This window comes from Gavia stellata, chromosome 2, assembly GCF_030936135.1.
Source record: "Gavia stellata isolate bGavSte3 chromosome 2, bGavSte3.hap2, whole genome shotgun sequence".
NCBI lineage: Eukaryota > Metazoa > Chordata > Aves > Gaviiformes > Gaviidae > Gavia > Gavia stellata.
The window spans coordinates 24,140,935-24,168,837 of NC_082595.1; the positions used below are offsets into that span (position 1 = coordinate 24,140,935).

Here is a 27,903-nt window from a genome sequence, read left to right on the forward strand (position 1 = left end):
GATCTGGAAGAAAGGTTTGTGACCTTGTAGTAATTAACACCATGGATGGTGTGATAAGGGGTTGTTAAGGTGGAATGTGTATGTGCTGGCTACTAGGCTTGTTCAGCATTGGACATTTTAATAATTACAGCTTAGCCTTGCAGGTAATAATTATAATGTTGATAGAAATATCAATGTAAAACTCGAGAAACAGATTGTGTGGTGTAGTTTAAGATGTGTAGGTGTGATAGGAAGAACCTGAGGCTTCCTGAGAAACATGTTGAATTAATTGTTCTGGCAGGCTAAATGCAATCTATGGGGCTGTAGACTGAAAACTCCAATCTAAGCTTTGCAAGCCTTTAATTAGCAAAGCTGTGTGTTTCTTCTGTAAACATTGAGAAAAAGGAAATAACAAGTAACTTTTCCAGAAAGGACAAGTCAGTGTGAGATGTTTATTCACTCACATTGTATCCTTGCTCAACAGTTTAACATGTCACTGCTAAAAATAGACACACTGGCTGTCCCCAGCTGATGGAACACAACACGCAGCAAGCATACGAAGCCCAAGGGAAATTAGGGGTAGTTAAGATACACCAGATGGAACAGTCTGTTACTCATAACGTAAGCAAGACTTTAACACTTGATGTAGTTGATCCTATTGATAAGACACCAAATAGAGCTAAGAAATTATGCTGATGAACTTCAGAAGCTTGTTTCTGCCATCAGAAGGAAATTAATGTGTTTGAGGCAGGGAAGACTCAAATAAAAGTAGAAACTTTTTGTAAAGTTTGTAGTAGAAAATCAACAGGTAAAAATCTGTGTAATTGTGAGTGAAATTTATTAGGGATTTGTGCTTAAAATGCTACTGCAGTGAGTTTTTTTAATTTTGCATTCTGGAATCAATTTTTAACTAGCACACCAACATTAAAAGTGAAGAGACCTCATCAAGAGATTTCTATGTGTTTGTAAAAGATCTGTCTGTGCTTACAAGCTTTCAACTAATTACTTGATAGCTATTTTATGCTGGTAGTGACACAGATTTTGTACTAATCCAAATTTTAACATTTTGTGTTTTGAGACATATTTTGCTCCCAGAAAAATTCAGTTTTGTGCTGTGTTGGTTGGAATGGGTATTGCACATTTATGACTAAAGAGCAGAATTTGGATGATTTCATTATTGCAATTCTTTCTCTAAATTCATGTTGTAAAATGTGCTGTCTCGAGATAGAAGAGTTAAACTTCTACTATGGTGTCTCATCTACTGGCAGTGAGGAAGTGTGACTAATTCAGCAGCATCAGCCACAATTAAGTGATGTTTCCCACAAAAGTGCTTCCAATACATGCCTTGACAGCTGCTTCTGTCCAGAATGTGTCGTGCATTTCAAATAGCTGTTGGGAAGTCTGACCTGTCTAGGTCAGTGGATGACTTCATCATATAAAAACCCCATACTAATAACAGGGATTAATTCAACTAAATATAATCAAGGGTTAAATGACCACTTATTGGAATATATAGCCATAATATCGTTATGCTTTTCAGAAAATTCAGACTGATGTTTCCAAAAACATCTGAGCTGGGCGTTCAGTTGATCACCGTTGCTCAGACTGTTGAATGGCCCTCCTAGGCAGACTAGTCTATAAAATGTAGATGTAGATATCCAGAATCAGCTTTCCAGGCTTTTCTTACAGATGTTGAAATATTCAACACTGCATCAATGAAAGTGTTTACGCTGTGTTTAAAAGCTTATCTATACTAGAACAGCCTCTATTACTACAATTATGTTGTCATATCAATTGAAATGCAATGTCAGCCAAAAGTTGTTCTTGGGCTTCTGTGGCTTATTTCACTGTATGACTTATGCCAAGCTGATGAAAGCCCCCTTCTTCAGGCATTCATACTTGGGGTTTTGCTAGAGCAGCTGGGCTCTCTAAGGTGGTGAATTTTGTGTGTGTGTGAAAGACGACTGTCGTTCCCTCAGATATATTTTTGTACTTAGTGAGATTTTTGTTGTGTTATGGGACACGTGAGTGAGAAAACCTGACTTGGAAAATGCAGAAAATAATGAAAGCTACATCTGGTATTGTACATTCATATTAGCTCTTCCCTGAGTGCACTTTCTGCAGTTCATGGGTAGGACTTTAAGTTCATGCTTTTTGCATATTGTTTGACCATTCGTCGCTCAAGTTTATCCACCGAAGAGATTAGCATTAACATCTGTTATAACTGGGTTTGTTTATGTTGTATGTTTTGGGCAATGGCTGCTTAGAAACTCAATAATTAACAGCATAGACAGGGAAACACAGAAGATGAAATAGGTGAAGGAGAAAAGCATACAAGCCAAATACAGAGGTAGTAATTTAATGTTTTAATAAGTTAAGGATAATTCTTGACTATCTCACAATATCACTGTAATTGAACACTTAAAATTTGGTAGGAGAACTAAAGATAAGCATAGTAATGTGCATAACTATTTAACTGACAGCCAGATTGCTGTCCATTCTTTTGGTAATGAATTACATCACTGGAGCATTTAAGTGAATGTCAAAATACATTTTTCTGTGGGAATGCTGAGGCTTGATGTACCTTGGTTCTTCCAGTATTTTGGATGTGCATATTGCCATTTCTGATTACCCTGTTGCAACTTGGATGAAAACAGTTGCAGACTGAAATAATCATTACTGAGAACAAAACTGACTGTGTTTTAGAAATGAAAAGCTGCTTTGCAGAACTGTTAGGTCTGTCTCTCAGTGTTCTTTGACAGGACGACTCAACACTCCTTTCCAAAATGCAAGCCCTAACTCCCCCTATAGGCATAATAAGGAGAAACAGACTATCTGCAATCTAGCACATTTAGCCTGCATCATGTGTGTAATCCCATAAATGAATGAAAGCTACGTAGACCCATATGGAAAGCACTTACCATCTCTTGGGGTTTGAGCATCACCATTTCAGAGTGGTGCTCTTAGTTAATTGTGCAAGTGTTTTGCTTTTCCCCTGTCATTTAACTGGTGCCCCTAACTGATGGCTCTGACTGACTAACAAAACGCAGCTGGTGTACGGGGTGCATTCCCAGTGATACACACTGCCAGAGCTCAGGTGCGGAACAGCTCACGGCCCAGCCATACTTCTTTGTATTCAGATCACAATGAGGTCCAGAAATAGGTCCAGATGCTAGCTCATAAGTAAAATGTCCTGGTTTGGGATGTTTTTTGACAGAATCATTATCATATCTCTTCCTTTGTGAACCAAACTGTTTAATATTTTGATCAAGACAATGAATTGAAAGGTATATCATCTTCTACAACTAGTGGGTTTACATACGGTGAAGCCCCTGCCTGAGATCTGACTTCTCTACGCTGGTTTCAGTGTTGCATCAGTGAAGAAAAGTCACTGACAAACCCTTGGGCATCAGTACAAAAGGAGTATGATTTTCCCTTCGTGGTATGTTGAAGGATGCAGCGGACTTGCTGCGTCCACGTGCATCAGCCACCCGGCTGGAGGGGCTTTCTGGCTTCCTGTAGCCCCTTGGAGGATGCAGCCCTGGGCTGGGGCTGAGGAGGGCCACCCACCTCTGCGCAGCGGAGGGCCTGGGGAAGTTCACTTCTCTACATACAAAGCTGTGGGTATGCAACCTCCACGTGTCCTTGCACTGCTTTTATTTCCGTATGTGTTTTTTTCCATTTCCGTGTCAGTGTTGAGGCTGGGACGGTACGGAAATGAAGCAGTAATGGTGCTGGACAAGGCTAATGTGGCAGCTGGAACTCCATGTCGCTTCAGGTTTCTTCTGAGGCCGGACTGCAGCAGCTGCGAGGCGCGTGTCAGGAGGGTCCTCAGTCTTCTGGTTAACAAGATTTATCATTAGACATTTTCTCACTGCCTCATTCCCTTTAGAAACAAACCAATCAACCAACGCACAAAGTTACAAAGTAACTGAAAAAACTCCAACATACTCCTAATTTTAATTGGCTTTAGAAACATTGATAACCACCTCGTTTAGCACCACAGGGTGATGTGTTAACGGAAACGTATTATTAACCCTCCCTTCAGGCAAAGGGCTGCCCTCTGCCCCGCGGCCTCTCAGTACAGGCGAGAGATCTGATGTGGGCCACGAAAAACGTGTGCTGAAAACGTCCGCTCAACCCCTGACGAACAAGGGAGGGCGACTACCCGCCCGCCGCGGGCCCTGAGTTAAGATGGCGGCAACAGCGCCGCGTCACGTGGCGGTGGGTGGGCCGGGGGGCCCGGCGCTCTCTCTGTGGTGGCGCGGGCGGCAGGATGGAGCCGGCGGCGCTGGAGCGGTTCCCCAGCCCGGGCAAAGGCAGCGGCCTCCGCTCCCGCCGGCGGCTGCGGCCAGGCGAGCTGCTCTACCGCGCCGAGCCCTTCGCCTACGTCGTCACCAAGGAGCAGCTGGGCGGCGTGTGCGAGCGCTGCCTGCGCAGGTACCGGCGGGCGGGAGGACGCCGCAGCCGCCTCGCCCGCCGGCCCCGCCCGGCCAGTGCCGCCTCTTCCGCTGAGGAGGGGCTGTGCCGCGGCGCCAGCCTGGGGCTGTGGCGGGCGGGGGTGTCTCATTCGCGGGTGGGCCGGCTGTGCCGGCTTTCGGCAGCCGTGTGGCGCGGAGGCGGGCGGGTAGCTGCCGTTGGGGCTGAGGTGCGCGACTTGCCGCTTCCTCCCGCTCTTTTTAGTGAGGGCTTCTTTTAAAGGCTTTTCTGACCGGGCGTCTCTTCCCGGGCGCGGGAGGTTTGGGCGGAGGTTTCCTGGGCTAGCTGCCCGCTGCGGGAGGGCGGGCGGCAGGAGTCGGCAGTGCCAGCCGTGGCTCGGCGCTGGGCGGGTGCTCGGCGGCGTTTTCGCGCCGGGCTGGCGGTGGCTGGAGGCGCCACGTTCCCCTCGGAGGCCTTCCTCACCCTGCGGGGGCAGGAGCGGCAAAACGCTGCTGGGTGCCTTGGCGCTTCTGGGTGCCTTGGCGCTTCTGGGTGCCTTGGCGCTTCTGGGTGCCTTGGCGCTTCTGGGGGCGAAGGCCTGACCTGGCCGGCGGCGGTGGTGGGGGTAACGGGCCGTGGTGAGAAGCCCCCATCGCTGGGGGCCCTGTGTGACTGGCCCCGTCCTGCTCAAAACTACCTCTTGTGGTGAGGATAAAGTTCTCCTCGGCTGTAGCCTCGCAAGGCAACCATCCGCATGACTGCGGGCGTGATGCCCTTCCCTGCTCTGCCCTGGGCATTCGGAGAGGCGATGACAGCGGTTAGGCACTGGCCTTCAGGAAATAAGGCAGCGTGAGGTGGTTGAGTTTCCTATCACCTGGGCAAGTTTATCCTGTGTAAGGAGCACGTGGTTTTGAGTCATGCGTTGAATAAATGCCTGCCTTCTTCCCCCAAATCCCTACAAGTGAAAACTGACAAACCCACAGTACCTGCCTGTGTTTGTTTAAAACAAACCCATAACTGTTTTCTACCCTTTAGCAATTTTCCAGCAAGACAGATTGTGATAGACCTGTTTGTAGGAGATCTATATATTAATACCTGAAACATTGGTAGGTAATCCCAAACTCTTGTATAATTACCAAGACTTGAAGAAGAGAAACAATTCAGTACTGCTAGCCTTTTCCTTTTTTTTTTTTTCTTCTTGAAAGTATTTGATGTTTTGTTTATTGAAACATTCCCAGTGTTTTGCTTCATGTCCTTACAGGGCATTTCAGTTTCTGTTTAAAGAAATGATGATGTTGTTAGCGAAAACTGTAATGAAGAAAACTCTCCAAACCAAATGCTAGTTTAGAAAGCCGACATTGGTTTATTGCAGCGCTGGGTGCATGGGGGATTTCTCCTCCTAACATGCACACTGGGTTAAAATCATGACAGGTATTTAAACGATTAACAGTTAGTTACGCCTACTGGTGCTACCCCTTAATTAACTATTGGTTAATACTTTCCTTACTTCATCTTAAAGTTGCAGTTCTCTTTTAATTCACCACGGATGCTCAGAGAGTAGGGGCTTAACTGGGTTGGGGCTTTTCTAGCTAGGAGGTGTGTTCCTTAGCATTATAATGAGATTATAATGAGACAGGTTAACTCTAGGGCACTATTTTGGCATTCCATTCTATTTTTCTAAGATTCGTCCGTGTGTTAATCGTTATTGCTAGTTAGCAGAGAGTTAGTGGAGACAGTCTTTATCTCTAATATGTCTGAGTGCCAGGTGCAGTTGTTATGAAGCATCTTCTTTACATTCTTCTAATTCTTCTTACTTGCTTTTAACACTTGTTTTGCAAGATGTCCTGTAACATTGCCCCCTTTGAGACTTGTGGATATATTTCATAATCTCCATAAGTCTCAACTATTTTACTTGGATTTCATCGATTAGACAGAAGATGATTAACCTTGTCACACATTCTTAAATTTATCTTGTCCTCTTATAATCTAGAAAAAGAAATAGAATATGAAATATTTCAATTTTAACCTAATTACGTCTACAATAATATTATAATACTATCAATATTCATGCAATAATACCATTAATACGATTGCTATCAATATTGTTAATAATACTTTCAAAGAAAAAAATCAGTTCTTTTATACACAGTCGATATGGAATTTTTCAGTGATTCAGATATTAACTCAGTTTCAATTTCTGGTATTATCATTATATCAGTTCAGCGATGCAGCCAGGGTCAGTAATTGCTTGTATGTGATGCTGCAATACTGGTAAGATTACGCGTTTTGCCAAACCCTTGTATCAAAGTTAGAATTAGGTTTTCATCCAAATCTGTGTTGACCTCTTCATCTATATCGACCTCGCCACTTCCTGACATTGCTTCAAGAGATATAACCCAGAACTTCAGGATTCCTGTGTTAATTTTAAATGTAAAGGTCCCTTTTGTTTGACTGTCCATTGTGGTGACGCAGCTGGCTTTATCTTGCTGTGATGTATCCACGGAGCGACTCCCTCAAGCTTGACAGCAGTGTAGGTGGTGAGTAAAACTTGAAGAGGTCCTTTCCAGTTCTCTTTCAATGGCTCGTCTGACCATGTCTTCAGATACACCCAGTACCCTGGTTGGTAGTGATGCACAGGTATGTCCAAAGATGGCGTGCTCACAGTGACATATCTGTGAAGAGAGGACAGAACCTTTCCCAGAGAGATAACATATTGTTGTGGTTTAAGCCCAGCTGGCAACTGAGCACCACATAGCCGCTCGCTCACTTCCCCCAGGTGGGATGGGGGAGAGAATCGGAAGAGTAAAAGTGAGAAAGCTCATGGGTTGAGATAAAGACAGTTTAATAGTTAAAGCAAAAGCCGCGCAGGCAAGCAAAGCAAAGCAAGGAATTAATTTACTACTTCCCATCAGCAGGCAGGTGTTCAGCCATCTCCAGGAAAGCAGGGCTCCATCACGCGTAACGGTTACTTGGGAAGATAAACGCCATCTCTCCGAATGTCCCCCCTTTCCTTCTTCCTCCCCCAGCTTTATATGCGGAGCATGACATCATATGGTATGGAATATCCCTTTGGTCAGTTGGGGTCAGCTGTCCCAGCTGTGTCCCCTCCCAACTCCTTGTGCACCCCCAGCCTACTCGCTGGTGGGGCGGTGTGAGAAGCAGAAAAGGCCTTGACTCTGTGTAAGCACTGCTCAGCAGTAACTAAAACATCCCTGCTTTATCAACGCTGTTTTCAGCACAAATCCAAAACACAGCCCCATACTAGCTACTATGAAGAAAATTAACTCTACCCCAGCCAAAACCAGCACACGTATTCTTTTAGATAATGTCTTCCTGCAATGTCAGGATTAACTCCTGTTTCAGTCATTTGATAAGGTTTACCATATATGATCTCAAAAGGGCTAACCTTTTCTTTAGATCTAGGTTGGATGCGTATCCGTAGCAAAGCTAAGGGTAAAGCATCCAGCCATTTCATCTGAGCCTGCTGACAAATTTTACTTATTTGTCTTTTTAGACTTTGGTTCATTCTTTCTACTTTTCCACTTGATTGAGGTCTCCATGGGGTATAGAGATCCCATTTTATCCCTAATGCTTTAGTCAGACTTTGAACAGCTTCTGCTATGAAGTGTGGGCCCGTATCTGAAGATAGTCCTATGGGTACCCTAAATCTTGGTATTATTTCCTTAAGTAGTACTTTTGCTACTTCTTTTGCCTTTTTGGTGCGACAAGGGAAAGCTTCTGGCCAACCTGAAAAAGTATCCAACATTACTAAAAGATAGCGGTACTCATTTTGCCGCGGTAGTTCAGAAAAGTCTATTTGCCAATAGTCTCCTGGACTGTTTCCTCTTTTCGTCACCCCTGGTAAAGGCCTTCGGGGTAGGTGAGGATTATTCTTTAGGCATAACTCACATTTCTTTACAATGCTCTTAATTATTCCAGTCATTCGAACACTTAGCACTTGTGTTTTTAATGCTTTGATCATTGTTTCAATTCCTCAGTGAGTTTCTTGGTGTTTTCTATTGGCTATTTCACGCATGATCTCTTGTGTAACTATTACTTGGTGTGAAGGAGTCACCCACCATCCTTCTTGATTTTTGGTTGCCTTCAGTAGGTTAGCCAATTGATTATCTTCTGGTGTATATTGCGGACTTTTAGGTCCCAAATTCTGAACTTTTTCGGCAAAATTAGCAATATTTGACGTTGATCACATTGTGTAACAATGTGATGTTCATTTTCCCACAGGAAAGTTTGACAGTGTGTTCCAGGTCACACTTGCGTCTAACCTCACCATATTAAACAAACAAAACCAGAAAAGATTTTTAGCTAATATATTTGTGAAGTCCGACTTGTGACATCAGAGTCCTTTGAGGTGGTGACTGCCTGTACCTTTTCAACTTCAAGTTGTGAGAGGCTGCAGACTTCAGAAGACAGGCTAAGTGCAGCAACAGGTGGAATGAAAATAAATCAGAAGTGTTTGGATATAGAAGTATAACCAGGTCAAGGTTTGTTGGGAGAAACAGTGGTGTTACCAACCATCACAAAAGGTTACGCATTTGTGAAAGTCTGTCTTTTTTCTAAATAATGATATCAATTAAATTAAAAAGTTAAATAAGGAAGTTAAAAATAATTTTCTGCCCATCTAGCTTCCCTTGCAAAATATACCGTGGCTAGACAGATTATAGATCAAGACTGCGCAAGCTGACTTTCTTCTTATTCATCTAATTAAAGGCAGTGTCTCCTTATTCAACACACTTTGTTAAATTAGTGAGTGATACATATATCCATACATAGGTCTCTTTTTTTTCTTTTTTTATGTATGGAAATTAGAAAAACGGTGAAGTGCTGCTGAAGTGGGATGTGGAATCGAACTATTTCATGAATCTGTTTTTCATTTAATATGCAGTGTGATCTTTGTTCAAAGCCAGGTATGAGAGAAACCATTACTGCTCATTTCCAAGACTACAGATAAAAGTCACAGTCTAGTACTGTTCCTGTTTTTCACTCTGATCTTTAGGTGGCAGTACAGGAACGCAAATTAAAAAAAAAAAGTCTTGTGCTTGAAATTAACTTAGCATTTTAGCAATTGTATTATACATAAAATTGTTTGAGGCTTTTTACTGTGAACTGTAATTCTATAATTTTGTCTCACAACTTCTAGTAGTAAATGTTGTTTGGATGCAGCTTTTGGTTGTGTGAGAAGCGCTGGGTGAGCCAGAAGATGGGTAATGATGTGCAGAATATTTTATTTCTGGACTGTCTGCTGAGAGGCAGCATGGTCTCACTAGGATTTGGGGTCACAGACTTGTTGTAGTGCTGACTTACTCTGTGATCTTGGCTGAGTCCTTACAGCGAGGGTCTGAGGTACCCAAGCAGGGTAAGGATGTCTGTTGGGGGCAGAATTTGCTGTACTGATTCAAAGAGGAAAGCTTGGCTAGTGCAGTAGTTCTTCTTAGTCTTATCTCAATTAAATTGAATATTATTGTGAATTTAAAATACTGAAGTGTTTATATATATATTTATATATATGAAAAAAATACATAGTTAGTGCATCTGACATCCCTTTCTCACCTTATTGGGCTGTTAGTACTATTTGTATAGTGAAGTTAAAATTTTTGGTCAGTGTTACTAGGTTTACGTTGTATGTAGAGCAGATGGCAGATTTTGGTAACTGTGTCCCCTTTTGTAATTTCTTCTTACTTCAGAGATAATTGTGTATTTTCTAATGAATAGGTTCATGTTGTTTTTTTATAGAAGGCTGAGCTAAAACTATTCTGCTATAACTGATTTAATTTGATAGCATATCTGGTTTGATTTATATTCCATTAGCAATTAAAAAAAATACTGTCCTGAAGTAGGGTACATATTAAAGATTTGCTTGGAAATAAACATTTTGATAAAGAAAAAAAGTGTTTGTTGACAGTATGTATTTTTATGGAAGCAATGTCTTGAGAGAATGCATGACGTTGTGTTACAAGATGGTACCTTCTTTGTGAAAGAGTATCTGTAGTGTTAGGGTCAATGCCTGGCTGAAAACATGCTGTTTGTGCTTTTATGGAAGTCCTGACAAGATTTGGATCTTGGCCAGCATCTTCTTCCAACAACTTACTGGGGAAGTCAACAGAAAATATTCTTCCTCTCTCATTAACTAAAGATTTTCTGTATGGCTTCTTCCATACTTTAATACCTCTTTAAGGTGGGGTCAGTGGCAGTACAGTTCAGTACAGGTTTAATTTGCAGGATTGAGGGGGTAAAGAAAACTGTTTCATTTACTAATTTAGGGGATTTCACTCTATTTTCCATTCTGCTGGACATTGATAAGGATGGTGAATAAATTTGATTGCCAGTGAGCCCCAGAGGCTTCCATCACCTTCCTCCACTCTGGAAAGTGACTATTACACCTTATTTTTTTCTTCTTCTCTATCCTTTACCTGGCTATGAGTCTAAAAAATGACCTTTCTTCCAGTCCCTGGCAATTTAACTTAATTTAGCCTTTCCATAATTATGTTATGTTCAGTGGGTCCCCTTTATTCATATGTGTGTTGACACCTTCACAGAACTCGGGCAAGTTAGAAAAAGAGGCTGTCCTTTCATGGGAGCCATTCTTGCTCTTTCCTTGTAGATGTTATTCATCCAGGTGATTAATGATCTTACTCTTGATTATAGTCTCTATTTTCTTTCCAGGGTCAGAAGCCAGGCTTGCAGTTTGTTTAGTCAAGTGGGTGTGATGATTGAATTTTTTTATTTCCTTAAAAAAGCAAAGTGCTGCAAACACTGGAATACTTGAGTTGCTTATATGTTTAGAGTTCTGCTGTTAATGTTACATGAGATTACAGATGATATTAGAATAGATCAGAAAATACTGATATTCTCAGCTTTCTATGCAAAATTTTAACTTCAAAGGAAAATACTTGTTTGACCTCTTTTCCTGCCATTAATTGGTGTGATTTTTAATATTTCTTTTTGTTTAATTTTATGGTTTATTAGAATTTGCTTTTATGTAGCTGATCAGATTAGAAGTTCTGTTAAAATCTGGATATAGCCAGTTACTTCTCAATTTAATAAAATAATCCTAAATCAGTACTGACTTTGAATGTAGGACAATTTAACATTGCAAAGTTTGTTTGCACATGCTGATTTATCAGGCTGTCCATTTTATCTGGTGGTGTTGCTCAGTCTGCTCAGCTTGTTAAATCTTTACATGGCTTTTAAAAATGTTCTTTGTCTGATAAGTGAATGCAGAAGTGGCATCTCAGTGCTTGGCAGTTCTCTTCCTCTGTGTATTCAATGTTCTATCGGCCGTTAATCTATCCTGATTGAGTCTCCTGCAAGGTACGTGGTAGTGATGGCACTGCTTAGTCTGACTTTCAGATTTTGAATTGAAAATATACCCAGTCTGTTATAGAATGGGAGTCAAAATGAGGGTGAAAGTCAATTACGCCTTTGGTATTTGTTTGCTTTTTACAGAACACTTATGTGATGCGTTGTATTTACAACAATCCACTGCAAGAAAACTTAAGTCCTGGTTGACACCTGGGAGCAAGCAAACAAACTTTTTAGAATCTGTGTCTCAGAGAAAGTAGGAAAAAGAGGTAACACTAGCCTATTTCCAAATGTTATACCACTTATGCCTTTAAAGGATAGAGACACTTAAGAAAAGTGAGTATTTGAGAACAGGTAATGTATAATATTACATATAGACTATGCAATAAAAGACCTAAGTGTTTCTAGTTTGCATAAGATCAGAGGTTCAGACTCGGGTAATGGAATAAGGGGAAGTATAAATTTGTTTTTGTATGACTGCAGCTTTTGTAAACATATCCAGAGAGAGGAAAAACATCTAAGTTAGTATGGTAAACTAGCTATGGCAGCAGACACTACGGCAGTTTGGGAAATATAACCAAGAATTTGGTAAATATTTGGGCAATTATGAAGTGCTAAACACAGGCCAGCAAGTGTATGCTCCTTGCTCTATTTCATCTGGCTTAAAAAGGTCCAAATGGACACACCTTTACATTCAGGACTGTGCATTCAGTACTGTGCCTTAAGCATAAACACGCTCTTAAATTAGCTGCTGGTTTATATTATTATTATCATTAATTATTATTACATTATATTATTATTATTATCATCGTCGTGAAAGTTGGCATAGCATCGATAAAGCAGGGAGTGCCTCGGTTAATGGCGTCCTGAAGGTACAAAAATACCATTATGTTATAACCACAGTGTGGAATATTTTAAATAGATAGAAGCAGGGTTTGATTCAGAAAGAGAGTGATGAGGGGGATAGTTGTAATTGTATAACTCTTCATACCGCTGTGTCCCTGGCTTGGACTAGCACAGCTCTGCCTGAGGACAGCTAGCCCTTAACCCTCCAAGTGTACCCCTTTCACTGGCAATTGGGAGGTTGAGAGAGGAGAGGAGCTGGTTATGTTCGCTCTGTAGCAATGGCGATTTCTCCATGAAGGTGCTGTCATTCACCAACAAACGTGAGACACTTCCTTAAGCAGCAAAAAGAGTGTCTCTGTTAGCACAGTGTCTGAGTTCTGCTGCTTTCAATGAATTCGCATCAAATGAAGATAGTTAAGCATTATTGTTATACTTTTTAGATATAAAACAATACCCCCATTTTATAGTTTGCTTATATAAAAAGCTTTTTTTTCTTTTGTAGACTATTGTATTTCCATGATTGATAATAGACTGGAATAACAAAGTTTTTAAAATTCCTTAAACATATATATAAAAAAATAATTCTTAGACTTACCACATAAATGAATTAAAGTTGGTTAGCATGACTTGGTGCTATGAGTTTGTTGGCAATAACATTTTTAAGATGTGAGAAGTATGGTGTGTTTCATGTCCCTTCAGTGACAGTCAAGGTTCCAGACAGATTTCCAGTAGTTTTTAAGATGCATAACCTCATATGAAGTAGAAGAATTAGCGGTAATCACGGTGTGGAAACAGTGTGACTATTAGGAGCAGGTATGTTTTTGTGCTTCCAAGGTAGGATAATCCTGGGAATTTTATGCTATAACTTGACTAATCAGTTAAGAGTGCAATTGAAGTGCTCTTGTCTCTTGATATATCTGGTTCTGTGTGAAGTAAGGGTAAAGGATGTGAGACAAAATTGTAGGTGAGACATGAGCTATACAAAGTATCAGAATTTCAGGTTCCGTGTAGATCACAGAATCACAGAATGATAGATGTGTGACAATGTTTCCCAAGACCTGAGAAGTCACACACCACCACCAACAGAAATGTTTCTATCTGTAGCTGAATGACTAATAGCCTATTTTAAGTAGCATTTTCCTAAGAAGATACTCTCCCTTCCCCATGTCATCTTACCACAATAGTGGAGGTTGAAGCAACCTTACAAAGAGCAGGACAGAAATGCTTTTTTCTGTCCTCATGCCAGCTGGAGCCATAGGAGAAGTGGCTTCCAGGCTACTGTCCCATGCTGCCAGGAAAATCTTCTGCAAGACAGAGTGGAGAGAATAGACTATTGACTGTGCTTTCCCACAGTATCTCCTCCAGAGAAGGCCCTGAACTTTCTTGTCTAGAGCAATAAAGCCTGTAGCAGAAATTACACTTACAGATTCCATCTCCCTTTCCTTCTGCTCAGAGTCAGGTTGAAGATGAGGAAGGAGGAAGCTCTGACATTCAGGATAGCATTCATACGAAGTTGTCCTTGTTGATTTGGTTTGCCTCCCTCACAGCACCCTTCAGGGTGGTCAGGAGTTTCCTGTGTTCCCATCAGGAATATCCCTTGGTAGGTGTTTTCTTCGACCGACTGTTTCTTTCTCTTGGAGATTCGTTTTGGGAATGTAATTCAGGTTCTATTTGTGGTAAACCATCTCCTCTCCATTGCGCAGCATTTCGGTCCTCGCTCCATGCCTCCTTACTGCTTTGGATGCTCTGGGCTTGCTTTAGGCAAGGTGTGGGTCCTTGCCACAGGTTTTGAGGCTGCTGTTAATGCCTTCTGCTGCCAACCTGGCTTTGCCCCTGTTAATAATAGAAGAAATAGAAAAGGGAGAGGCATTGTTAAAAATAAATTCTCCCAAGTCAAGTGTTTATTGTCATGTCTGTCATTTATGGAAAATAAAAATTTAAGTTTAGCCATGCTTTAAAAGTCCCTAAAGTCACTGTGTTGTGATTTTGTGTTTACAATTTCCATGCTCTGTAATTTGAAAAGTATTCTATCAAAATTGTTCTGTTGTCAAGCCGTGACTGACAATTTAAGTTGCAGTCATCTTGTAAATTCTTCTGAATTTAGGCTTTACTACGTATCTGCAATCCACACCTGACATTATATTTCTTCTCTGCATAGTACAGTCCATAATATTAATGTTTTAAAATATTAATATGTTCTGCATGAACAGTCTTTGCTTGTGGTAAATGATAAAGCCACGAAAATAAGTTTGTGAATTGGATTATCTTTGGTATTTGTTTTCTTAGGGTGAATTGTAATTGTGCAAGTACAAAATTAAAATTAGCGCTATGAGGGAAAACATAAGGGAAAACATAAGTGATTAAAATATGGGTAACTTCTAGCTAATGCAATATGTAATGGCACGATTAGTTTCAGATATCTCCTGAGAAAGTTTTAAATTTTGCATAAGTTGCTGAAAGTTTTGCATTGCATTAGGGAATTTATTGTTTAAATTCTTTAAGCACTATTAATGATATCTTGTCCATAGGCATTGGAATTCATTAACGGTTAGTGGTTACTTCCATTGTGGCTGTACTCAAAAGCCACTACGTGATTTTTAGCTATATGGTGTATGGGATGATGCTGTTTTCTCTTGAAGCATCTACAGTCTTCTTCAAAAACAGTCACAACAGCTGTTTTGAATTATTCAAAATTATATAGGTGAGGCTTACAGAATTTTTGGTATGTCTCTCCACTCCACCTATTCATGTTTTGAAGTGGGATATGGATCCATGTGACAACCTACCTGATGTGCTGGCTAAGAGCTGCTGAAAGGGCAGGTATTCTTACTGTTACCGAAAATCATAACCAAGAAAACTCTCCAAACCAAATGACAGTTTAGAAAGCCGACATCGGTTTATTGCAGTGCTGGGTGCATGGGGGATCCTTCCTCCTAGCATGTACACCGGGTTAAAATCATGACAAGTATTTAAACAGTTAACAAAGTTAGTTAGGCCTACTGGTCCCACCCCCTTAGCTAACTATTGGTTAGTATCTTTCTTTCTTCATCTTAAAGATACAGTTCTCTTTTAATTCACTACACATGCCCAGAGAGTAGGGAGCTTATTTGGGTTGGGGGCTTTTCTAGCTAGGAGGTGTGGTTTTTAACATTGTAATGAGGTAGGTCAGCCTTAGAAAACACATTTGGGGCATTTCACTGACTTTGTTGTTTGGTATGTAGACAATACCAAGTCTCAAGGTTGTATATCAGTCATTATCAGGAGACCCAGAAGCTCCTCCAAGGTGCTATATCTCATTATACTGTTTATCTCAAGGTAAACAACATCAACAAAACCCAATACAGCCAGTCACCACAGCCAGCCCGTTTCCACAAAAACTAATGCATATTTCAGTTTATGTGATGCAGTATCTTCTTAACTCATCTGTACAAAGTTTGCACAAAAGGGGTCTGTTCTTTGTATGCTACCTAAATCGTTTAAGTCTTTGGTATCATTACTGCTCCCCCGACTCCTTGCTCTCTTTCCTGCATGCTGCTTCTGCTTCTCATTTGGCAGCTTTGCTTTTTATCTGACCTATGATATACTAGTGCAGAGAGACAAACTGGCAGAAAACATACTTCACCAGAATATAGAAATCTTTTAGTGTCCTTGAATCAAATTATTGCTGGAGGGATAGAGGAGCTGAAGTGGCCATTGAAGGGATGGGTCAAGGTCGGACAGGCAGGGCTGTGCCTTCTCGTAGTAGCTAGCCTTTAGTCTGCTGTAACTAAAAACGAAACCTTAAAAAGGGCAATTAGGGGGATTTCCAAGCTCCTATGGGCGTCTTCAGGAGACGCAGGACTTTCAGGAATGCAGGGCCGGGCTTTCAGGAATGCAGGGCCGACTGGCTTGTTAGTGTGGAGGAGGATTTTTTCCGCCTTGTAGCCCAGATCAGTCCTGGGCAATCAAGTCCCACCTTCATTCCTTTGCCCAGTTGTGTTTCTGCCATATTTTACTTCCCTAGAAGCGTATCCTACCATTAACTTCAGTTTAGTAGAAGAAACACTGTGGACATTTTCAGTTGTTTCTTACCACAAAGAAAACACTTTCCTTTTGGTTGATGCCTTGGTTACATAGCAGTGTCTTGACTTTTCTGACTTTATTTTTGTCACTGATTTTACTTATTTCAGGATCTGTGCTTAATTCCTGCAATGGTAATTGTCACAGCGCGCCTCTGTGGCCGAATGCGAGATTGTATTCAGGGGCCAAGGTAAAGTTTTGATTCATTCCCAAGGGCGTCCCGATTACTGTAGGGTCGGCGCCAGGTGGCACAACTGGTTGAACATCAGTGAGTAATTCCTATGCTATCTCAAGCTGTAATCCCCTGTTTATGCAATATTTAGCTTTCCTGTTTATCATCTTGGCTACTAGCTGCCTTCAGCTCAGGGATTGTTCTCCTATTAGCTTGATTGCTCAAGCTTAAGTGAAATTAAAGACTGAATGTTTTTTTAAACTAAATTATCTTCCTGGCCTCTGAGTGTCAGAGCACCCGATCCTGCAGTCAATAGGCAGGAAATACAACTTTTGGCTTCACTGGGGAGAGTGTGCCTGGGCATTCATGTAGGGTTTGCGCGCTGCCTGCGTAATCAGGTTTCAGCATTCAAAGGAAAAAAGCCAGTAAGTATGTTGAGAAGGACTTCTTAGGAGGGTGTGATTAGGAGTAATTCTGATGCAGGAAAGAAAAAAAAAGATCATCATTGAGAAAGAAGTGGGAATAAAAACACTCTTATCAACTATAAGCCCTTTCTTACAATTCAAATGAATATGGCTCGTTCATACAATTTAATTCAAATGGCTCATTCAACTGCTAGGAGTGTGTGCTAGTGACCTGAAAAGATGATTTCTGTGGTGGCGGCATTCTTGGTAGTGAGAAGGATCATGGTAGAATAGGGGGAGAAAAATTGAGACAAGATATTTGGTAAAGCGTTGCCTTCAAAGAGGAAAGATTTGTCTCGAAGTGTTGAGCATGAAATAGACTGTGTATGTTTCTTATGTAAAATCTTTGTTCAGTGTATTTCATTCTTTTCAAAGGCCAGAAACTTGTTTTTATTTATTTGTCAAGAAAAGCTTGAAAGCAGCTCGTTTTAATATAAAGGTTCGAACTAGAGTGCCATCTTGGTTTTGGTTTGGGTGTTGTTTTTTTTCTTTTAAGTACTACTTCTTCCTTTGATAAGACAAACTATAGCACCTCCTCTTCTTGCTGTGGCCTGGCTGCTGTTTTCCATCACAGAAATAGAGCTTGCAGCTCCTTCTGAGATGTGGTGTACTAAGGAACAGTTGCTATGTATAAAAGTATATCTCACAAATTTTACCTCCTCCATTTCTATGCAACTTGTCTGTGTGTGAGGAGTAAATTCAAGTACCACTTTGCAGGTCATTCTGCTAGGAAACTTTATTGAATATTGTCTTGGATGAGAAAGGTTTGTGCCAAGCACTGCTGTTTAATTTCCTCTGAAAAAAATTGATATTTTTTTGACCAAACTCTGGATCCAGGTATTCTAAGCATTGGGTGAGTATTGATGTGGGTCTGTACTTTGTGTAGCTCGCATTGATGTCTTGGGTGCATTGACTCCGAGTCCTCTAGCTGTTGAAAATATCTTAGTCCAGATTTCTGAAGGAGCAAAACCAGACTGAAAGATTAAAAGAAAAATTGAAGTGGCACAGAAAACCACTTCAGAGATTTTGGGTTCATAAGTGTCTATGTTGTTTTAGCAAATGAGACTGGCTACTCAGCTATTTACAAATTTTATCCACTTGTCATATTAGTAAAACCATCTTATTAGTTGATATTGCTGCACAACAGATGGAATAGCTGTGGAAACAATTTCTTTAAATACTGTATGACACTCAACAGGTGATGATAGATTTATCTGAAGTTTTTGCCTCAGGAAAAAGAGGCCGTGCAGTAATCCACACAAGATATAGATGACATAAGAGGTAAAACAGATATAGCAATGAAATATGTTTTATCTTTAATAAAATCTATTAGAGAATTATGTTCTTTTTTTGAAAAGTCTGTAGTTTTGGTTTTATTCCCCAAAATAAACACAGACTATGTTACCGAAAATTGTAATGAAGAAAACTCTCCAAACCAAATGCTAGTTTAGAAAGCCGACATTGGTTTATTGCAGCACTGGGTGCATGGGGGATTTCTCCTCCTAACATGCACACTGGGTTAAAATCATGACAAGTATTTAAACGATTAACAAAGCTAGTTATGCCTACTGGTGCTACCCCTTAATTAACTATTGGTTAATACTTTTCTTACTTCATCTTAAAGTTATAGTTCTCTTTTAATTCACCACGGATGCTCAGAGAGTAGGGGCTTAACTGGGTTGGGGGTTTTTCTAGCTAGGAGGTGTGTTCCTTAGCATTATAATGAGATTATAATGAGACAGGTTAACTCTAGGGCACTATTTTGGCATTCCATTCTATTTTTCTAAGATTCGTCCGTGTGTTAATCGTTATTGCTAGTTAGCAGAGAGTTAGTGGAGAGTCTTTATCTCTAATATGTCTGAGTGCCAGGTGCAGTTGTTATGAAGCATCTTCTTTACATTCTTCTAATTCTTCTTACTTGCTTTTAACACTTATTTTTCAAGATGTTCTTACTTGTTTTTAACACTTGTTTTTCAAGATGTCCTGTAACAACTAGTATCTCTTACTTCAAGAATATCCCTTTCTGTGGCTGAGACAGTAGATGAATTATGCTGATGAGCACTAAAAAGAATGACAGGTCAGGCATAATAATAGCAAGAGAGTTATAAAGCCCAGTTACTGAAACAAGTTAATCTTGCCACTTGTAATAGATACCTAGTATTTTATGAGACATGCAGTCAGTCTGTATATTGCTCATATGTGGGTTTTGCTGCTGCTTAATAGCCTTTGCTGCTTTGGCAGTCATTTTGATTGAATTACACTAACTATTTTCTGTGGTTAGTGCCTTATTTTGTGTTCTGATAAGCTGAAACTACTTAAATTAGATTTTTAATGAAACTCCGTATGGAGTGCAGGCATGCTGAGTGTTGTATGCAAAACAATCAGACAGCTCTAAAGAATTTGTGAAAATTTGGGGTGGGGTTGTTTTACTGGGCTCGCCTTTCTACTGAAAAGTGTGCTGACTGGAGAATCCTTTTGCATATATGTAAAAATATAACACAGGCTGGATTCACTTGTGCTGAGTTAATGCCCCTTACAGGATTTAGGATTAAAAATAAATAAATGTGTGGGAGGTGGTGTGTGTGTTTGTGCTGAAAGACATATTCAACTACCTTCTCATTGATTAGGAAGTTACTGGATTTATCAAGACTTAAGTAGTGTTATTTTTATGGTGTTTGTTTTATTTTTATTTTATCCTTTCAGGAAAGGTTTAGCCTTCTGTTCCTGTTCATTGCCTTTATAGAAATTCCCTTTGCAATAATACATGTCACTTTACTTATGTTGTTATCTGAAGAGGCTATTTAAGATTTCTCACTTGTAAAGGATGGTTGTCATTTTCCTCCCTTTCGGCTACCAGACTAAGCCTTTGTAGACAATCTTCGAGCACAACTTGGGATGGGTGGTCAATCAAAGCAAAGAATGGCAGCACTTACCTCCTTTTTAATTTGTCTTGCTCATGTATAAAACTGAAGATACTCTCTGCTGATGGGTATATTTTAATGTATGTAGAGGAACACAATAGATGAAGGATGACCTTGTAGTTCAGATACATAATTGGAAGATTAGAGTCCTTGTTTTGTTGCTGGCTTCATCTGTGAAATTGAATAACGTCTTTCATTGCTTACCTATTGGAGAAAGATTTGAAGTTTATTGCATTCACCCTTATACTTAGAAGTTGAAAATATTTTAATTATATGTTTGTGTATCACCTTAAGGGCAATATTTGACCTTAGACCACTTGAACATCTTAAAAAGTCATTATAGGCAGCAGAAGGCATAGCTGCTATAAATTTAATAGTACCACTAGGAAAAAGTCCAACACTAACAGGCCTATATGTATATTTAGAATTAACAGGTCTTTTTAAAATTGCTAAAATATGTCCTAATTCTGCCAGAGCGGAAAGCTTTGCCTTACGAAACTTTATGGCCCATGTAATTTGCCGGATCAGGATATCTGATTATGGTGCTAGATCATATGATGGTTCCTTCCAGCTTCAGAAGCTGTGAAACTTGCTTGTCCTTGGGCCAAGAAAAAAGTGTACGTGTGGGGGGAAAAAAGCAGCTTAAATGATTCCATAGAAGAACAGAAAAGGGTCCAGTGGAATCTGAATTACAACAGACTAAAGAAAACATCAGTGTGAAAAATTGTTTACCTGAGATGGGCTCAGGAGACATAACCTAGAGAGCTGCTCTAAGCAGAAGGGATAGTTAATATTTCTGGAAAAAACAGAGCATAAAGGAAGAACATGTCAGTTTTTTAAAGTACTGGTCTGCCGTGGATGATATTGTGATATAAACCACTTACCAAATCAAAGACAATTTAGCAGATGGAAGCTAAAGTAACAATGTATGTATGGTATGAAGGGTTATGGAAACATGCTTTCTGATTTTTTGCATGTATGTGTAAAAAATCTCAGAGAGATTTTGAAAGGTGAGACCTACAGCCCTTATTTTCCCCCGGAAAGTTACAAGGCTGTGGCCCCTCTGTGTGACTCATGGGAACATTTAAAGAAAATATGAGCAAATTTAAGTCTGGGAAGAGGTTCATAATTTCTATACAAGATTTTAATTTTCTGAAGTCAAGAAGCATCTTAAGGAGAGGATAAAAGTGTTTTAAACAAACAGGATTTCTTAGTGGAAAAGATCTCTAAGAACTTGTATGCAAACTGGTGTGGAGGGAACTGGATTTTGGGCTGGGCAGTAGAAAGTTGTGTCTTTGTATTTGGCCGGGAGAGCTGTGGGCTGGAAGCACTAACGCTAAACGTGTAGCTGGAGAGCCTGGGACTGTTTGCATGGTGGCATCGGGGTGGTTATGCTGCCTGGTGGTGGAAGAGCACATAGTTATCATGGTCCGTACCAATGAATGTGAACGTTATGTGCAATTTTGAATATCCTGTTTCAAAGTTGTTTTTAGCCTCTTCCCTTGTTCCTGAATCTCAGGAGGAATTGAATTATTAAAGGACACATTCTGCCTTTGAACAGGTAGCTCTCAGCAATGTCAGTGTTTCGTGTGCACAGGATACAGTGATATATGGCTTTATGTTGGGGGAGCTGGTGTAGGGCTCTGGACACTTCTGCAGCGTTCCTTCCCTTATTAATCTGCTTTGAGGCAGATGAAATAATTTACAGAACTCCCAAGTACTTCAGAAATAATTATGGAGCTAAATTCCTTGTCCTTAGAGATTGCCTTGGGAGTTGTGACTTCGGGAATATGTCTGTTCAGAACAACTGTGCTGTAGACTTATTAATTTTAAATTTTCATATCTTCTTTTAAACCTCCCCCCATGGAGTCTTTATAAGCTGTAACTGTCTGTACACGTACTATTTTATGACCCTTGTAGTTAGGGCTGCTTTTGAAACATGTATTTGGTACTTATTCTCATATGTTCATATAGGCTTTAATTACAAAATTCATTTCTACTAAGAAGTACTTTACTAATAGCTGTTTGTTATTAATTGAAAGATTATGCTTGCTTTTCTGCTCGATAGCACATAAGGATTCAGTATCAGTTTCAAAAACTGTATTTGTTGGGACATCTCAATGTCGATCCATTTTACAGCTGGAAGGTAACAGCATTTTTAAATATTCATTTTATTTTCCAGATACAAAGTCACCTGCACTGTGTGTTTACCTCTCTCCCTTTTGCTGTAAATTCTTTGAGGCATGAAATAGCTTGCCAGTTATCTCTTATGCTCAGAAGTTAATGAATGGTTATCAGTTTATTGCAGATAATAACTTGGCTACAAACCGTAATGCATGCATAAGCTCATCGTGTAGAATTTTTGCCTTAAGACAATGATTAATCGGTGGTGGTAGGTTTAGTAATGTCATCCCAGGCTGTGCTTTCCCCCAGGTCTCTGCAACAGAAACCTCCTCTTTCCCTGCCATCCTGCCCCATTCTGCGAGCAGACGAGGTTAGAAACTTTACCCAGCTTTGAAGTACTTCCAATTTTGCCACAAACTTTTAGTAGCTTTTAGTAGAGCAGGTGTTTTGGCTTTATTTTGTGATGAGTTCTTCGTATTCGTTTTAACTGGTGGAAATAAATGACCTCTAGTTTTTCCCAGGCTTGTGCCTGTGAAGTAAAGTCTGTCCTTGACGTGTGTATGTCTTGTTTACTGCTGCTGGGGATGTGGGTTCACAATCAGGAACAACAAAATCTCTGTGGACTCAATCCTGCAATTATCTTCTATCATAATTTCTAATAAAAAGAGAAAAAGATTTTAATTTTTTTGGACTCCTAGGTCTTCTAGAATTAGTAATTTCCAAAAGTGCATTTTTTTGTTCATGTGTGTCTTGTTTTTATGCATATGTATGCTCCTTATGCAATAAAAAAAGCTGGATTAATTTTAATTGGAAGAACAGTATGGTCTCTTAAACTTATCTTGTAGCTGAAATAAATGGAAAAATTATGTTTTAACAGCCTAAACAATTTAGTTCTTGGTTGGGAAATAACTTCTCAAAACCAACTTTAGATTAAATTAATTAAAAAAAAATCCATTAAATCCTTCTTGATTTTTATTTTACAGTTACAGTTTATGTAACAAATAAATATTTGGGGAAACAAGTTTTATTACAGCAGTAAGGTTACTGCTGGCACTGTGTACCACAAGGTAATATGGTGGTAGGCCATCAAGTCTATTTGTTACTTAATGAGATTTACCACAAAGCTTTGTACAGTAATAGCTTCAGTATCAGGCTTTTGGAGGAATCCTTCATACAAAAATTCCGTTTTATTCTATTTTAAAAATGTCATAGCAGTTACTGGAAAAAAATTTACACCACTTGAACTATTTTTTCTTGCTTCACATTAGGCTTTTCATCTACTTTGCATAACTGTGTTGACAAAGCCTCACTGACAGAAAGTTGACTCTCATTTTATGTCTACGGTAAGCATAAACATTGTATGTTGATGTGATTGTAGTACCTATAGTGCTGTCCATGTGGAGTGATGTTTTCCAGTTATGCAGTTTAATTCCCTAGCCTATTTCAGCAGTAGACTTACATGAAAGCAAATGTCCCTCCTCCTCATTTTGGAAGATTGTAAGCTGCTTAATTATGCCAAGGGATAGGGGGATGTCAGTGCAGTTGCTCTTCTTGTGCTTTGCTTTAAACACCCAAAGAGTGGTATTTAGGTGATGCTAAGGTAGGTGTTTCTGGGTGCTCCGTGTGGAGGTCAGGTACTCCATGCTTTGTTTCTGGATTACATGCTACAAGTAGAGCCTGGCCCTGAGTGTCTTCAGGAACTATGGTTTCCTTTCAGCCCTTGCACCCTGCAACAGCTGCTGGGGCTTCACCGGTGACCAAGACCCTCTGGGGCTTGGTTTTTTGGGGTGCTCCAGGGCCGAAGATCTTGCTTAGGGAGGGCTGATGGTGCCCTGTTTGTCATATAAACAAAGCTGTTTCCCAGTAAGATGAAGAATTTTTCCAGGACATGTTGCTGTAGTGAGGAGAAGCTATTCCTGGTGAACAGGGGTAGCAGCAGCTCAGGGAACAAACATTCGAGAAGATCAATGCAGTTTGAAGAGGAAGTAAATTGACATGATTGTGATAGACATGATTAAAAACGTTCTTTTGTGTACTGCTTTACAATACACTCACCTGAAACTACATTAGATTAGTGGAAGGAAAAAAGAAATTTCACCACATGAAATATGGTAGTGTTTGCTGATTCATATGCTGGTGTGAGGGTAGGAGGAGTCATGCTTTTATTTCAAGATTGGCTTTTTTGTATGATTGGTTTCCAACACTTAAATGTTTTATATGTGAGGAGAGGTGGTTTTTTGTTTTTTTTATCCTGGAATATAGTAAACAAAAACTTAACATGACTAAAATAAGAAAACCACAAAGAATGGGAAAAACTGATTTTTAGAACTGGAAATGAAGTTGAAATGTAAAAAAAAAAAAAAAAGCCTTAATAAAAGGCATCATTGCTCATATAAACAAGAAAATGCCTAGTTAGTGTGGTAGTTTTTTTTTTTTTTTTTTTTCTTAAGTTAATACATCTGGAGAAAGCCTGACTTAGAATAACTTTTGTTTGTTTCTAGAATTAGCCTAACACAAGCATTATCCAGGAAAAAAATAACTTTTCTATGTCAGACAAAAACACTATTCTGTTTGCTTTTTTTTCCTAAGCAACAATTTTTAGTTGCATTTGTCTTACTTTTCCCCTAAACTCACTTTAAATACTCAACATTAAAAAGTTAATGGGTCTAAAAAGGCTTAGTATAGAATCATAGAATCGTTTAGGTTGGGAAAGACCTTTAAGATCATCAAGTCCAACTGTAAACTTAACCCGGCTAAGTCCACCACTAAACCATGTTCCTAAGCCCCTCACCCACACATCTTTTAAATACCTCCAGGGATGGTGACTCAACCACCTCCCTGGGCAGCCTGTTCAAGTGTCTGACAACCCTTTCAGTGAAGAAGTTTTTCCTAATATCCAGTCTAAACCTCCCCTGGTGCAACTTGCGGCCATTTCCTCTTGTCCCTGTAGTTGTCCTCAGTTTTTTTAATTGCATGTTCAGTTTCACTGAGAAGATGCTCATTGAAAAGATCAATGCCAGACGCAGAAACAGTATTTAGGTGGGATGTAACATCATGCTATAAACATGCATAATGAATTAGAAACTAACTCTCAAGGATATGAATGGCAAATTGATAAAAACCACTCTTTTACGTAGTTCTCATTTTTCTGCTGAACCAACATGGAAGTCACCAGGTTTAATTTTGCTTAATTTGTGGTTTAGAAGTGTGCATGAGTCTAATCTGTAGGAAATAGTGACATGGAAGTCACCCTTTTCCCTTTGTGCAGGGGAGACTGAATATTTGCATATGGTACTCACATTTGTGGTTGTGAACTATTTGAGTGTTTTTGATGACATCAGAAATGCAGACTGCAAATGGACTGTGCTTGGGAACAGAAAAGCATTCCACAAATGTCAGTATGTTGTTAGTACATATTGGATATGCTTAGTATATTGTGCATATAGTAAAGCAACCTGTCCCATTAGCAGATAGATTTTTAGGCACTATGAGGGTTTAAGGAAAAGCTGTTACTGTTATGGTAGCGCACTGCTCTTGAGGTAAAGCCTAATGTTTTCCTAATTGCAAATATATTAATCTCTTATCTCAATTACAGTTTCTCTAGATAAGAAGTAAGATTATTTCAATAATTCTGTGGGATTTTTCTTTACTCAGTTGTGCTGGTGACTGATCTGTTACTTAGGGCTGTAGGACCTAAGACTTAGACAACTCCATCTTTCTTGACAGGTGTTGAATTTCGCTGTGTATGTATATAGATAGGTAAGTTAAAATTAAAAAAAAAAAAAAGCTGAAATAACAAATTAAGTCTGTCTATCCACTTGCAAAATGGCCAGCAGCAAGAAAAGCAAGTGAAACCCACCAAAATTAAATTAACTCCAACTTGGTGATACTTTGGTTTTGTTTTCTAGGCAGCCAGAGTGCAGTTGTGTACCTCTTTCCAAGAGAATAGGAGCTGGTGCTCTATAACAGTAATTTTGATTGATGCCTTCCACATGCCTCAGCTAATCTGAACGTTGAAGTTATACTCTATTTTGGAGATGTTTTTGCAGTTGCAAACAGATTTTTCAGTGAGTGTTAAGTTTGTAGCTCTCTTTTCCCTGTGAACACAAGGTCTGACCTTAGGAGGTGTGTAGGTGTATCCTTTCCTGTTGAAGTGAATAGACGTTGGACATAAGGCGCGGGAGATGCATCATCTTGTAGGACTGAGCTGTTTCACTTAATTTGTGACCTAATCAGGATTTGAACTCAAATTTCAGGAAATGAATCCTTACTCTTGCTATTTCATTTCCATAAGATGCTGCAGTGAATTAGAAAATTATACTTCAAGAGCACGTGAGAACTCAGAACATCTGTTAACAGCACTGGTGAAATGTGCAAATGTGCATTTCGCATGCCTGGCACAAGCAAAATAAATCCTTCAGATCTCCATGTATTTTGGTATTGCATTTTTATTTAACCCCTTCAACATTTTGCTTTTCCCTCGTAAATTCTTCCTCTATTATTTGCAGAAGACCTGAAACAGTAAGCCTGTAGCATTTTTCAAAACCATAGGATTATTAAACAATTCATTAGCTAAAGTTACTTCTGGTTAAAACTTGGACTCTGGATTTGGATTCTGATGCTTAGGAAATCAAGTTTTAATTTTAAAGCCTGATTTATGTACAGTGTAGGTACAAGGAAGGTCTACGTGTTTTGAGTTCTTTTTCCTGCTCTTGTGAACTATTCTGTATAACATTTTGTGATACAAGATGTGGATCACTCTTGATACCAAAAGACATTAGACTGTTTCTCTGAATGTTTGTATATTAAATAGCCAAATACTGAGAGGTTTTCAGTAATGGAAAGGATTATCTATTTATATCTTCAGATGCCCCCCCTTCTTTTTTTTTCTAATAGGAAGGGAAGATTTTGATGTTACCTTTGTTACTGTTGATGCAGTTGTGTTTAAATCTCTTTGTTCCTTCCTCATAATTGATCCCATCCTATGACACTGGATGGCTGACACTCTTCTGGAGATCAGCTCTGCAGGATTACTCAAAAAACCGAACCCAGCTGGGGAAGGAACAAAAATTTCAAAACAAACATGAGGAGGGAGTCCAGTCACATCGATCATGTAAGCTGGGGTTGGTTCCTTGTGTTCAGACACTCAATGGCTTTAATCTGTAGGTTCTCCCCCAGGTGTAGACATAGAGTCAGTGCTTGGGGTTATCTTTCTGGCAGATGAGGAAGCATATTCAACATTGAAATGCAAAGTTATCTTCAAATGACAGATTTGTTTTATTGGGAATTGTCTAGCAGAGTGTGAACAATGAATATGGGCCACTATGTGGCTAGAAGATGCTCAGTTTTAGAAATCTTAAATTGGGAACCAGTCTCTTATTTATAGTGCTGAAGTGTTTAAACTAATTCTGTAGACGCTAGCTATAATCTAAAGCTCTGTACGTGTCTAAGTAATAATTATTTCTTTGGTCTGGCTATTGATGCTTGATGCATTTGGTGATTACTCTGCCAGCCAAGAGATGAAATTCCTAATGAGAAACAAAATGACTATGAAGAACTCAAAACATGAAGGTTGAGTCAGGCTCTGAAAAAGCTGTGC

General features: G+C 39.7%; 1 protein-coding gene across 2 annotated transcripts in view; it reads left to right on the plus strand.

The window, feature by feature from the left end:
• The first annotated feature begins 4,255 nt into the window (after nucleotides 1-4,255).
• SMYD3 (SET and MYND domain containing 3) overlaps nucleotides 4,256-27,903 on the plus strand; it is a 424,863-nt gene continuing 401,215 nt past the window's right edge. For both annotated transcript variants that reach the window (XM_059835327.1, XM_059835329.1), the window contains exon 1: nucleotides 4,256-4,419. In XM_059835327.1, the coding sequence (XP_059691310.1) occupies nucleotides 4,256-4,419 (164 nt within the window). The remainder of the gene's footprint in view (nucleotides 4,420-27,903) is intronic.